Source organism: Nymphaea colorata, chromosome 10 (genome assembly GCF_008831285.2).
Source record: "Nymphaea colorata isolate Beijing-Zhang1983 chromosome 10, ASM883128v2, whole genome shotgun sequence".
Taxonomy (NCBI): Eukaryota; Viridiplantae; Streptophyta; class Magnoliopsida; order Nymphaeales; family Nymphaeaceae; genus Nymphaea; species Nymphaea colorata.
The window spans coordinates 19,497,624-19,512,589 of NC_045147.1; the positions used below are offsets into that span (position 1 = coordinate 19,497,624).

General features: G+C 38.5%; 1 protein-coding gene across 1 annotated transcript; it reads right to left on the reverse strand.

Annotated features, from left to right (window-relative positions):
- Positions 1-10,435: 10,435 nt before the first annotated feature.
- LOC116263401 (glycerol-3-phosphate acyltransferase 1-like) lies at positions 10,436-13,310 on the reverse strand. The gene is made up of 2 exons (XM_031643141.2): positions 12,541-13,310; positions 10,436-11,549 (listed from the first exon to the last, which is right to left on the reverse strand). Exons 1-2 carry the CDS (start codon positions 13,255-13,257, stop codon positions 10,683-10,685), a joined length of 1,584 nt encoding a protein of 527 aa, XP_031499001.1. The 5' UTR covers positions 13,258-13,310; the 3' UTR covers positions 10,436-10,682.
- Positions 13,311-14,966: the final 1,656 nt, after the last annotated feature.

Below are 14,966 nucleotides of genomic sequence, written 5' to 3' on the forward strand. Positions count from 1 at the left end.
TCATCGTTGTTGCTGATTATGAATCTGAAAGAGCTGCCTTCCGTGTTACTAAGGACGAATCTCTGTCCCCATCGGATGTGCTCAATGATACCAGAGGTGATGGGATCAAATGAAAGTGTCCGCGCACAAAAACAGCATTCAGATCAATATGCAGTCTTGAAGCGGCTTGAACAACGAAAAGGATGTCTGTGTTGCATCAGAGTATTTCAGATTGGTGTGTGAGACTAGAAAGCTCATGCACACCACACCCGCCTAACCTGATATATCACTTGCCAGTTGCAGATGCACTTTGTGAGATGGAAAATATAAAGCATTGTGGGGATTCAGACCTAACACGATGAGGTTTACTTTCTCGATGAGGGACTTCTTCAAGAAAGCTTTATGTTGATATTGTCAACTGGAATAAAATGCTAAAAGGAAGGTTGTAAGCTCAATATAGTTGCATAAAACACCATTTTATGTGCTCTTTGCTCAACAGGAAGTTGCGTAAGGTTATACCATCTTTCAGTAGGATGGTGATCAATGAGTTCTTTAAATGGGTTTGCAGAAACTGGTAATTTGGAAGGTGTTCAGAGATATGGAACATGATGATAGAAAAAAACTAGGTATTGAATCCAATGTCATGGCATATACTGGATATGGAACTAGGTGTGAACCCCATGTTGTCGCATATGCTAGCATGGTGGAACGTTGTATAAGAAATCCACAGTTAATAAGGTCAAGCAGATTATTGAGAAAAATTTGGCTGTTAAATTGTTCTACAATCACAATAACTTACAATGCATTCATTGAAGGATTGTGCAATCAAGTCAAATAGAGTGGGCTGTCCATGTATAGCAGGAACTAAAGAGAAACCACGCTCGCTCACCGAACATGACAACCTACTATGAGTTGCTGCCTGCTCTGCACAGGGAAGGATACTCTGTTAAAACCTTGACTCTTCTATTGAGATGTTAGAAGCTAATTCACATTTCGATGTTTTCACGTATAGCATTCTCATTTATGGTTTGAGTTGCATTTCTAAAAAGAGGGATGTTTCCTCTTTTTTGACAAAATTGTTTGTTACAGAAAGTAGGCCAGATATAACTACATTTAACACAATAATTCATGCTTACTGCAAGGAAGGTGATATAAAAACAACAAATCTGTTTTTTGGAGTAATGGTTTCTGGTTGCTGACGGGTGCTACCCTGATTATATTACTTACAGCACTCCAATAGTTGGCCTCTATGAAAGGCCTGATGTGGAAGAAGTTTGAACCTTTCTTTACTCAGTTAACTGTACTGTAGGTATTATGCCCAAAACTACCACCACATGGAATGCCTTAACTGTACTACATGCAGGTTCATTTCTTTTGTTATAGGGTGTTTGCTGAGTCATATAGTCAGAAATTCTGCTGCACAATAAAGACCTCGCAAATTATTCTGTCATATGAGCTGCTGCTGCTTATTCTCGGATTTATTGCTTCCATGTTTCTCTTTTAATTACTTGGGTCTCGAGAATATCTACAGGTGGTTGATGGAGTAGGAGAACTACTGAGTTGTGCTTAAGAAAAGAAACCCCTGCTTTTCTGTCTTGCTACCTAACTGAAAACACAGTAACTCACCGCAACTGCATCAGGTTCACATTGCTACTTTTCATCCTTTCCTTGTCAGTTTCATCAGAATGTTGAACTAACGCCGAAGAAAACTCCGTTTTTCTTTTTTCTCTTCGATAAAAATGGTTTTACGAAGCATTCGTTTAAAAGAACGTGGAATATTGAAATAAACTATTTTGTTTCGACTTTCGACGATTCGTTCTCTTTTACCTTCTGTGGGACGGGCATGTGGAGTATGGAGTAATTCATCTTGCAGTGACAGATACTGAACATGACAGAATCTTGCAAAGTTTTTCATGGACCATATTTCTGAAAAATCCCTTTAGTATTTGTCTGAGACCTGCAAAGATTAGATTCCTTATTATTATCAATCTCTCTCAAACAGAGAAATAAGTGATTCAGAGAGCTTCTATTAGTCGAGATTCTGCTAAGATCAGGTGAAACATAATTGCACAAGGTTGTGTCAATTACATTGTAGTAAGTCGATTTCGATCCATCCATAAGGTGCCATCTTTGTGAGCAGACTCTAAATATCAATTCTTGAACCAATCATTTTGATGGCTACGCAGGACCTTTATGGATCGAAGATTTAACAACATGAGTTATAAATCTTCACCTGTGCATGCCAAAGAACTGGACCGAATCATGTCATCACCACCAGAATTTTGAAAAACAACGCAAAGAAATATTGTTTGAAATGGAACTACGAAGTAGTAGTAAAACTACGTTTCGTCCATCCTCTGCTCCAGAGTGATTACCTGTGGAATGACTAATATGATAAACCAAAATCACTTTAAAATCATTCGCCTTTTGAAACCCAAAAGATCATAGCAAAAGACATTTGGAAAAAAGTGGTAAAGATAGTGAACAAGGGCTTTAATAAATCTATTACAAGAAATGGAGTCATTAATGGTGCTAAATAGGTGCCAGCAATAACAGACGACGTGTCAGCAAAAATATTACTGATGCGTCAATAAAAGATCTGCCAGTGGTACATTGCCGACGAAATCTAAACACGTCGATAACGCCGGCACGTGGATTTTAGATCCCCAAGTAAACAAGCAATAGATTTTTCTTGTTTTTTTTGCCAGGCAGATGTATTTAAGGCTCTTATTAATTGAAACTGAGGAAATATGCAGTTCACAATGAGAGTGTCATTACTTTAACTTAGCTATTGAAGAAGTCACAATGAAAGTAATTATACCTGGGACACGTCATAACAAGAAAATTAATTGCAATTAAATGTTTCACATGGACTTTAAATTTTATACGGATATACGGATTGGGAAGTGCAGATAGATTGGCCTGAACTTATCATGTTAGATATGAATCAGTAATGTACAATTCAAGTCTGTATGCCGAACAAGATCCGATGACATAGAGCTAGCACAAATATCTGGCAAGACATAGTTTAAGGCATATCATTAGAACGTGCAGTTATTTTTCTTGTTGAAGCTGAATTTAGATTGGATCTTGAACAAGTCTAAGCAAGAAAGAATGACGGTTCAAGCTGTGATCCAACTTAAAAGCTTGACTCAGATCAGAATAAACAAGTCCAAACTAGATCATGATGCATACTCGGTCATGATTCAGATCAAAATATAAATGTGTCTAATCGAAATTAATGAATTCCAAAAGAAAGGCATTTGGGTGCAATCTTGTTTTGTACAGAAAAGGAAAAGCAGACAGAGAAATTCAAAATGTAAACATAGATGGAACATTAAAAGCGATACTGAATACAGTAAAAGCTTCAAATCAATGTAAACATAGATGGAACATTTAAAGCGACACTGAAGACAGTAAAAGCTTCAAATCGAAGCTGATAAAGCATCTCTCTCTCTCTCTCTTTGGCAATGGCTACCTGAAACCTTTAAGACAGTAATTGGTTGCCCTGCGGAAGTTACCTCCAATGTGCCCTCAGCCTGGAGTAATACTTTAGGTATCAAAGCCAGATCTCTGCAGATTTTTTTTTTCTCTTACTCACTTTTCTTTACAGAATATGACAAAATTAGTTTTCCTTTATCAACAGAGTCACCATTTTGGATAAAATAAGAATATTATATATATATATATATATATGAAGTCGGATTTTTTTTTCTGTGGAACACTAAATATACAATTAACAAATTTTCAATTGACATTGGGACATTGGGCTCCATGGGGTGTACGCCCCACGGAGACCCCAAGTCTCTCCGCCCTTATATATATGAAAATCGAAAGATGACTATGACCTTTTAGAGTTATCCAATCATCTAACAAGGGTCTATCTAATCTAACGTGATAGATGGTTAAAAAAAAACAAGAAAAAAAAGGTGATGGGTATAGTCCCTAAAAAAAGTCAGTACAATGACCGTAGCATGGTTCATGATAGCATTAACAATCATTTACGGTTTAGATTTTAACTATCCAGCATGTGAAATATATATATATATATATATATAGGGCTGCAAGGACTGCAAATGGTTCTTAGAACCATCATCCACCATAAACCATCATTAATGCTCATGTGGTGGTTTTTTAGCGACACTTTTTCAATTTTTAACCTTTTGACAAATAGTAATGTGTTATATATATATATATATATATATATATATATATATATATATATATATATATATATATATATATATATATATATATATATATATATATATATATATAGAGAGAGAGAGAGAGAGAGAGAGATGTGGGTGTGTGAGAGATGCGGCACAAGATATGCAAATTAGAAAAGACAAAAAAAAAAGTGTGCGGAAAGAGCATTAGTATTCCAGAAAACCGTTGCCAACTCTGAGGGCAGCTGGTTTAGCGGCGGTCTTTGTTTTATAACGGATGGTGTACAACAAAAGGGTGAATTTGTCGCAATTGAGAAGAAAAGGTGTGGATAAGAGAAAGTAACACAGTGACGATTGTTGGAGACATAACAAAATATTTGCAAAAAATCGCCCGAAAACTATGGGCCAACCAAAACTGGGAATTATCTAGGAAACATACATACATACATACTAGTAAAACAAAATATATGGAGAATACATCTTTTCAAACTATGGGCCGATTGAATACTTGCCCACTAAGCCAAGTGGACGAAATCATATGCAAATTGGAGAAGGGCAAAGCTTTATATATTACCAAATCATACCAAACAGCATCTATCATGGAACTCTGGTTGAAGCCATCTTCTCTAAACATATTTTGCTGTTAAATATTCATTAATTTTATGAAGTTCTTCCTGCAGGCTCTGCATTTTCTGTTTTATTATGATGTATACGGATCATATTGCACAGTGCTGAACTGGTTGGGAACTGCCCAGCCACACACTTCCACTGTCTAAAAAAGAAAAATTTAAGTTGCTGATTCCTTGAATGCCAATTATAACATATAAATTATATATTCAACCAACTAATGTTCTATTTTGTTTCCAGCCTATTCCAAAAATACACAGATATTATGCTTGCAATGTCGTTGTTTAATATATTTTAGCACCAAACTGGAATATCGAACGTGACGAGTTGACTTGTAGGGATCACCAAAATATCTTTCATCCAACGGAATGAAAGCTGCATAAAATAGTTCCTTATTTTTTGGCTTTCATGGAAGAGGACCACCCCAAGCGCATAAAAGAGAATTTAAAAACAATTAGTGGAAAGAGTAAGCAGGCATTTAGTTATCATTAATATATAATTTAGGCCATGTGGTTTTTTTTTTTTTTTGTATGTTTCCCCCTTCTTCCCATCTGATTGGGTTTTACTATGTTGAATCCTTTAAGGGGTGTTTGATAGCCACGGATCTAAGTGCAAGATGATTTGAGATCATTGGGAATTTCAGATTTTTAGTTTTAGGGTTTAAAGTTTAGGGTTTAGGGTTTACTGTCCAACCGCAAATATGAAGTTTAGTCATAGATAATGGTAAAATCCGCTGTTTGTTCACATAAAAAAATTTTAAATCTACATCCAACATGAGTTCCGAGCTATCAAACACACCTTAATATATTTTAATTTGACTCCACCAGCTACTTAATATTTCTATCATTTAACAATATTTCTGGCGAGTTACCAACTTGTGAGCGACTAGTGGCGGAGAGTATTGAAGGGAACTAATGAAGAGAGCCTGTTTGTTGTTCAGATCATTAAATTAAAATCTCAATACATGTCGTGCACTGGGACCATTTATATAACGATATTTTGGATCGATTACATGTTTTTCATACTATAGTCTTCCTATTAAGCAAGCTTCTTTAGTAAGTATCTCACCTAATTAGGTCAAATGCGGAGAACAGAACCGCTCCTCTCTTGGAACGAGTCAATCAAACACGTAGGTGTCCATTCCAGGGATGGATGGAACGCTAGGTCCGTTACGGGCAGGCACGGTTACCGGAACGCGCATTGTGCGCAATTAAAGGGAGCGCGTGTTCATAGGGGACCGAGTCCACAATCCCTCGCTGGGGAAAGTAATGTTGAGGCTGGTTGGTGAGGTGCGCGGAAATTACTGTTCCATGGGCTGGTACGACCTCATTAAGTAGGACAGCACGCTGACCTAAATTTAAAAATTGCCATATATAATTGGTTTATCTTAGGAGATATTATTTTGCCAACCTTTTTTCTTTCTCTCTCTCTCTCTCTCTCTCTCTCTCTATATATATATATATATATATATGAGACATTTCTATCCAAAACTGTAGAGCTTTCACACATGCTGGATTTAAATAAAATAACCACATCTTTATACTAGTACTCGCGGAAGGCCTCTTACTGTTTGTTTCCCAGTCAAGGAAAATCCCTGTATATATTCTGACAAAACTATATATTTTCATGATAAAGTATATGAAAGACAAATGGACCTTCATGTTCCACGCAAAACACCGTGAGCACCCCGAGAGAGGTCCTACTTTTTCAAAAAGAGAGTTCATGGAAATCTCGAAAACTTAATATATGGCTTTTGATCCAAACCTGAATTCTTTATAAAAAGATGATCAATCTGCCACAACGTGACGACCTTGCGCGTTCACGAAGTTGCACATGACACTCATTTAATGGCCCTCCTTTGTTACATATCGCAAGGTTTCAGTTGCACCGAACACAGCATGAACGTTTCGTCATTTGCTTTTCTTCTGTTATATTCAGTTCAAATCTAGGGTCCCAAAGTATTATACACACAGATATATATATATATACATAAAAGTTCCATCACCTTATCTAGCAATACCAATTGAAGTTTGAACCAATTGGCCAAGTTGGTGAGGGCATTTGATACATTTAAAATGCGAGAAAGCTTTATAACTACTACTTAATTCCTAAGATGTTCTCTAGAGGAGGAGAAGTGTTTTCAAAAGCATTTCTTCAATTATTAATTGAGAAGCCGATGACTCATTGGTGGTACATGCCCCTTCATTCCAGGGATGAGCCAGAATGAAATGGCCGTGGTGCTGGCAGCCGGCAGGATCATTGAGTCGTTTGGGAACAGTAAGATTATGTTACTGTTTCATTAAGATTATGTTACTGTTTCATGCATTTAATCTAAAAATTGGTTAGGTTTTTGGACACTTTAAAATATTTTATAAATCTACCCCACTTTTTAAAACTTCTCTTTAGAAAAATTAAATGTTCTCGGTCAAGCGCGCGAACCTAACTGGACAGGTAAATCTATGGGGCCGGCTCGTATTGGCATCAGTGCGGAAGCGAGCCTAGCACACATTATCTGATGGGAAAGCATTGGCATCATATAAAATGGATGTTTGGTAGATCAGAATCGCACACTCTCTACGATTAGGGCGACTTGGATAGCAGAAATTTAAAGTTAGGAAATGGTTTTAAAAGTTAGAATAGATTCATTAGAATGAATTTACTTCAAATTTTGAGACAAAATCATTCGACAGTAACAATCTGTTGTCGGTGTCAAACAACCTCTTTAGTGCTCAGAATTTGTGACCTGAATCCATTTTCGGGCACATCTGCGGAATCCAAACTGGAATTGGATATCAACCATCGGAGCCGTGATGGACGGGAATCTTTATTGTGAATACTGTCCATTAAATGAGGTTCGTTTTAGAACACCAACAGCTTTGATGATCTTCTGTTGGGCGCTATGAGATTACATAAAGCATACCAGAATCCAACTGTCATCGTTAAATCGTTTGTCGCCTTCTGTTGGGCAAGTTCACAGTGTTTGAACCAATGTTGTAAATCTGAAAATCAAGGAAATTCGGCTGATTCAGTTGTGAATCGATGAAAAATATTAAAAAGCTATTACTTGAAAGAAAAAATGAAAATACGTATGAAAGTATTAAAGCTCCATTTTCTTTTCTAAAGTTCACATGACGGCTCCCTGCTCACTTCCCTATTCACACAGCATTATTTAATTTAGTTATGCTAGTGTAATATTTTTCAAAGAATTTACATTAGGTTTCCTTCGTGTACCTGTATTATTTTCATTTATTGATAACTTTTTTTTTTTTTTCGTCGAGGAAAACTTAGCGCGAGACAACTTTATTAAAGGTCCCCTGCGATGTCTGTGCTAAAGTACGACTTGGTTTCAAACAATGACTATTTTTACGCGGACATAGGAAATCACTTAGTGAAATTTGTTCAAGATTAATAAGACTCGTCTGCAACCAAACGCCTCAGTAGATACCCACGGAGACTTTACGACTCAGGGCATTCCCATTTCCCGGTGAGGCCCACAGGCACATGCACGGCTTTTTGTCTCTCAATAATGTCATTTTGGTGTTCTTAAACATTTAATTATTGGAAGGCGGAACAGAACAAGTTGCTTTGTATCATCGAGGCATTCTTCCAATCAAACGACCTCTTATGCTCATGAAACCTGTGATCGATATATTAAAAAACAAAAGATGACGTTTCTTTTCTTCTTTCTAGGCAAGGTTGGGAGGCGATTTTCCGGCTGAACGGGGACTCTTCTTCACTGCCGCTATGTTTAATATTGAAGACTCTTCGTGCTCATTTAATCTGCTGTAATGGAAGTTTTGAATTCCCGATTGTTTTAGCTCGACTCGGAGCTAAAATGAAGCTAGATCTGTTGAGATTGTGCATTATAGAGAAGGACGACTCTAATGCAGGAACATTGATATAGGTGGAGACATCATTGCTGACGAAGATCACAGCAAGCATGAAAATAACAGAGAAGTAGATGGTAGCACAGCTGTTGCCAAGTAAGGTTTTCAAAATAAGAGATGCCCAGCTCGTCATCAAATCAGGAAAGATAAAACAATCTTTGAAAATCATAGCAGAAATCCTTTATAAATATCAAGGGCTTGTTTTATGGATTTCAAGGCCTATGGCCTTGAGTTGGTAAAGAAAATATAGTCCACGTTAATCTCTTTGAGTTCTTTTTTTTTTTCTTTTTTCTGAACCACATGTTGTCTAAGCTTCAGTAACACACTGTCATGGCGTGACCATGATCTCCTCTTTTTTTTTCCCATTTTCTTTGGGCGCCAGGGAAGTGCATTTCCTGTAATAAGGATTTGTCGGCAGAGAGAGAGAGAGAGGGCGATCATTTCTTTTACTAGGAGTTTTTTTCTTCCAAAAAAAGAAAAAACACGTAGGTCGCTTGATCTATTATCCCTGATCTGTGGTTTTTCGTTTACTTTGTTTTTCTTTTTTTTTTTCTTTTGCCGTCCTTTGTTTTGTTCGTGACTACTTGTCATCAAATTTTGTTAATGAATTTTGACTATTTTGATTGGTTCTTGGACAAGGATTATAAACTGTTCACTGCTTCGAAGGAGCGTTTACAGAAAGGAAAAAACAAAAAAAAACAACACACACATAGAGAGAGAGGCGACGAATACTTCTACAAAATTTACAAAGATTTAATTTCTTTATGTATGCCCAATTGCTGGTTTTGTCAAATAATTGATAAGTAGAAGCCAGAGTAATAAACTAACTTTTCTTTTCCCCAAAAAAAATTTCAGTCAACCCCGGTTCATTGGTTTGGATGACTGCTTACTTCAATTGATGGACTTGACGCGCGCCGATGAGTATACGGTTAGAGGACATGTAAAGCTAAACTTGACAGCTGATATTGTTTATTTAAGTTTTTATAAAATTATATATGAAAAGATGCACATGAGGTCATAAACCCCGACCTTCTTCAGCTCTAGAATTTTAAATTCTTTTAAGCGACTTCACTTCAACAGAGTTGCAGGAAGATTTAAAAACGAGTAAGCTAAGGTCACCACCTGTCTCACCTTCTTAAGTTGCGCATTTACAGGTACTCTTCAGTCATAAGTATTATGACAACAATTACTACAGTTGCTGGTAGATATTGGTGGTGACATCTGAGATGACTTCAATTCGAAGAAGACTAATGCTTTCTATTGATTGAACTATTGAAATTTAATTTCCTCTTTGTTTTGTTTTTTTCTTAGTCGTTCTAAATTAAAGTGCGGGCATAATCTCGGGTATTGGACTTTGAACATCAGCCTTAGCAGTCTTAATTAGAAGCAGCTTTAGAAAGAAGGAAGCAGAAAGGTGAAGAGAAAACAATTTATTTCACAAGATATCGTCTGCTCTCTGGTCATCTAACTTCCATGTACATGTTGAGAAGTAGACGAAGAATGTACATTAATGGAGCTCTAGAAAAATTCAAGCTGGTCGTTGGGGTTAGTTCGATCTCTCTCTCTCTCTCTCTCTCTCTCTTTTGTTTTTAAACTTCCATTGTCATTATCATTTGCATTACCCACTTTTAAAGTTTGTATAATTGTCAAACCTGAAATGAGATTTTGGTTCTTCTGGTTAATTGGATTTCTCACTGTTTTTCTCTCAGCCATCTAATGTATAAATCAGAGCAATGCTCAAGCTGTCCATTTCTCATCGATATAATCATAATATAAACAAAAAAAGAATAAATGGAAGCTTCATTAATCCATATCAAAGAATATTGTACACGTTTCAGAAGTCGGATAAAAAATAATACAACGAAGGTTTTGAAAAAAAAGAAAAAGAAAAAAAAAAGGACCTAAGGGCCATTTGTTTCGGTGGGAGAAATCTGTATAGAAAGCTCACAGGCTACGGTATTTTGAACTCTACTCTTTAGTTTCTGTCATCATTAAAACCAACCTAAGGAGTTGGGGCTCTTTATCTGGAAGGGACAATGCCTTCATTTCCAGCCAAAACCAAGTATTTGTCCTTCCTTGTCAGCATGGTGCATTCAAAACCTAATGCATCTGCCAGCATCTTCTGCACATGGTTGGCCACTTCATACCTTGACCTATGACCCTCGGTGCATGTGAGCTCCTGAGGCAATTTCTCGAAGATCTCAACATAGTAGGCAGGGAAAGGGTTCATGAGGAAGAAGAGAGGGTCAAGGCACTTGAGTCCACTGGCCGTAGTACCGTAGAACATGCTCACCGAAACATTGAGTGCAACAGGCACTATTTCATCTGTGAGCTCAGCAAAGAGCGGGCTGAACCTCAGCAGGTAGGGCTCTCTGCAGGTGGTTCCTTCTGGACACACGGCCAAGTCTCCCTTACTCAACAGGGACTTCATCTTCTCCCCATCTTTCATTCTGTCCCTGGTAAGCCTAGCCGTTCTGATTGGTGACAACAACTCGGAGATCCTGCTGAGGCTGTAGGTGACAGCAGTGACTGGCCTGTGGAGGGCGCCTGATAAGTAGAGTGGGTCCAGCAGTGTCCTGTGGTTGCACACATAGAGCACCCCACTTTCTCTGGTCCTCGGCGTGCCGTGAACCTTTAGCTGGAGGCTTAGGCCGAGGAATGAGCCCACAAACATGGCTATGCTGTACGGACAGAAGAGGCCCACCAGCGACCGGAGAATTGCCAGGAGGAAGCCTAGCGGCAGCCAGATGAACATGGCCAGAGTGGCCAGGGGAGTTGGCCGGAAGGCCAGCCTACCATCATGGAAAATCAACGGCTTGGGATACATCTCTTTTGGTAGCGCCGTGCCTCTGCTTCTTTTCTCTGATGCACCCACCATGTAGGCCTCCTGCGCAACAAATAAATGTGGAACATAAATGATCAACAGTGCCAGATCGGTAGGAATTTATTAGAAGCTCAGTTCCAACTGTCACACACAATATATAAATATATATATATATATATATATATATATATGTCGTATATTTTGGCTTACATGTGAGAACATACAATTTGTGTGACTGTACGTGAAGGTGTGAGCTTTAGCTTTTCCCGTTTTACTTTTATGACGAAATAATTGTTTCAAAACTACTATATGTAAGCAGAATTCTAATTGATAATCAGCATTCAGATTGCTGGATCCAGTTTATATTTATAATTTTTTTGCAATCAAACACTAGAGCAGATGTAACTTTTTGAATGTAAAAGATGTTGAGAGTACAGTTTCTGAAAAACTAAAGCCTAAGAAATTTGACCATGATAAATTTCTCTCTTGAGGCACTTGTGCTTGCTCCGTTCTCGAATTGTTCTTATGAGATGGGAAAGCGTTTGGTTACCAACAGAATTGATGAGGAAGATATCAGAAAGGACAGATGACCAGTCTATCAGCTCTGCTCTTGACCAATTCACTTTCGTGTTTGACCAAGCAATTCCGTTGCGAGGCCGCTGATCAGTCGGGGGCCACCTCTCAATAAAGCAACTCCATTTTAAACCATTTGTAATATGGGGAACAACTCAATCAGATCACATGATCGTCATGGCTTACACCCACGAAAACAAGAGAATCAATTCGTTGCAGCAAAAGGAAATTTTTTTAGAAAAACTCTCTGCCTCTGACATGCTAAAGACTACTATTTTCATCAACGTGACGGAGTCTAAGACTGTAAGTGGTCAAATGGCAGAGAGTGCCTTTCACGTGCCTCGTTCATATTTCATGAGCTTCTTATCTCGAAGCTTCTTTGACCTCGAGAACCAACACAGACTCTCTCACTCTCTCTGCGAAATAAAATTCATAAGAAACCAAGCAAGAATATCGAAGGAGAAAGTAATGAAGTATCTACCTTGCAGCAGGAGAGCCAGTGATAATCACTGGCCTTGATGTTTTCAAGACCAACATCAGCCTTCTTTTCGCCAAACAAATTTTTCAGAACCACCACCATCCTGCCCATTCCACCGCCTCTCTGCAACAAACCAGTGTAATAACCTCCCGCCGCACTCAACTCGCTGCCCACCACCAGATCCACGCCCAGATAGTCCAGCAAGAACCCCTCAATCATCACCGTCGGCAGACCACTGAAGACCACCCTCTTCTGAGCACTCATCAACGCCTGGAATCCCTCCAGATCAACATCCTCGAGGAAGAACTTGGGCAGCACGGACCTGCCCAGCTTGAACCCTTCCTTCTTCAACCCGCAGAAGCTAACGAACACCATAACCCTCAACCTGAGATCTTCGTTTAGGAGGAAGAGGAAAGGGCTGGTGAGAAGCAGGAGAAGGGCTCTGAGGAGGCTGCCCCCCTCGAAGGCGACCAGCATGAAGTAGGCGAAGGTCGAGTCTGATCTCAGGAGTGCACTGTCAAGATGGCAGAGCATGGTCTTGGTGGAGATGTCGTCTATGGGGACTTTGGTGGCAGAAGGGCAGGTGGCGAAGGAGGCCCTCATGCCTCTGGAAGAATGGGAACGTGGGTATCTCAGTTTTCTCAAGGGGACAAAGGGGAGCCTCAGGGCTCTCAGGAAGGAATGAAGAAACACAGAAAACAGCATAAGATTATCAGCCATGCTGCTCTCTCGCCTTCTCTCCGTCTCTTTCTCTCGCTTCTGATCTATATCGGTTTGGCGAGGAGAAGGTGGAGGAGTGATGGTCCTTTTATAGTGCAACTTTAGCATAGTTTACTGCTTCATATTCCGGTACATGAATTTATTTCATAGAATAAGGCTAATAAATTTTGGTTGGTTTGGGCTTAAGGGGAGAGCGGCTTCCTCCCACCACCCTCCCTCGGAATCCAGGTTTGACGTTTGAAAACATAAAACCTAGCCAAGTCAAACGAGAAGCATCACTCCTCCATTCCGATTCACTATTTCCTACTCTCATCAATAAAATAAAGCAAGGTTTGGTGGTTACCATTTTAGGTGGAATTTGGTCTACTCGATCAACGTCCAAGACTTCTCTTTTTTGACTTGAACAAAAGAAAAGAGTATTTCATTATGTCATCCAAATCTTGAAGCAACGCACGCAACAAGTATTCACCAAAGGAAAGGGGGTGGAGGAATTTTTTATAAAATAATGAACTTTTTAGACCTTTTTTTTTTTTTTACTTTTTCATAATCCTTGTTTACTTTTTAAATTGTTTTTTTCTTTTCTATCTTATTAGGGGCATTTTAGTCATTGCATATTCTTATACATAATTTTTCATGCGCACATAACTAAGGTATGAGACTTGCTTTTGATGCTGCCGTCCCCCACCATACCTTAACTTGCATGTCGGCCTTTGTAGCACACAAATTGACGTTTCAAAGATTCAAAACAAAAACTAACTTGCTGCTGGTGTCTACATTTATTCCAACCCCATTATGAAAAAAAGCTAAATAACAGAGGTAAACTCAAATTTGAATTCATGCGACTATTCTTTGAAATGTTGAATACTCGAGCACGAGTGGGCTTTATGCCATTTCGTTGAAAGTTGAAGAGACCCTTTGTAAAATCCGGGTATTCTTAATTAGAACAGGAGGAGGACTGTTTGACTGGGGTTGCTTAATTGAACAGGGAAAAAGAGTCCCCACACGGAGGCGATTGCAGCTCATACTCTGCACAATCAATTCGACCGTTGCGTTCAATCACAATCCCACACTCCGTTTGCCGAAGACTGTGCGCGGGGGAACCCGTCCTTCCCGGTCCGAACCATTTATTCAAAGACGACATTTGGAGCTAACGCGTTTGCTCACTGAACAGCACTAACTCGGGCCTGACCCAAATTCAAATTAATAGAAAATGAAAACTCTCTCGTTTTATTTATCGGATATACGTAAATATTTGATCAGATTTACTTCAAAATAAATATCATATATCCAATGCATTTACATTTTAAAAATCAACTAGATTCGGTTTAAAATTTGGATTCAGATTTAGATGTGAATCCAAATATCAGATGCGCATTGGATTAAGAGTGTGAGATCAGATTCTGATTTTAAATTCAAGTATGACTTTTTTTTTCATTAACTCTCTAATCCACATATATAAACGTTTGAAAAAGCAGATATGATTGAAAGCACATCTCATATGAATTTGATCCATTGACATTGTTAACATCAGTAAGGTGTGATGGCACATCTCATGATCACATATTACCGGGCACTTTAAATGCACAATATTGTTTATAAAGGCTCTTTCCTGACCTAGATATACAGTGTTAGTCACAGTCGATGTCTTAGAGAGCTGGTAAACCTCTTTCTCAGAGCGCTTTTGGTATTCTATTCTTTAGATTCCATTC

Excerpts from the sequence above, each read along its gene's own strand:
- LOC116263401 (XM_031643141.2), bottom strand. The coding sequence starts at position 13,257 with ATGGCTGATAATCTTATGCTGTTTTCTGTGTTTCTTCATTCCTTCCTG. Across the intron at positions 11,550-12,540 it reads ACTGGCTCTCCTGCTGCAAG|GAGGCCTACATGGTGGGTGC; the intron begins GTAGATACTTCA and ends TTTGTTGCGCAG.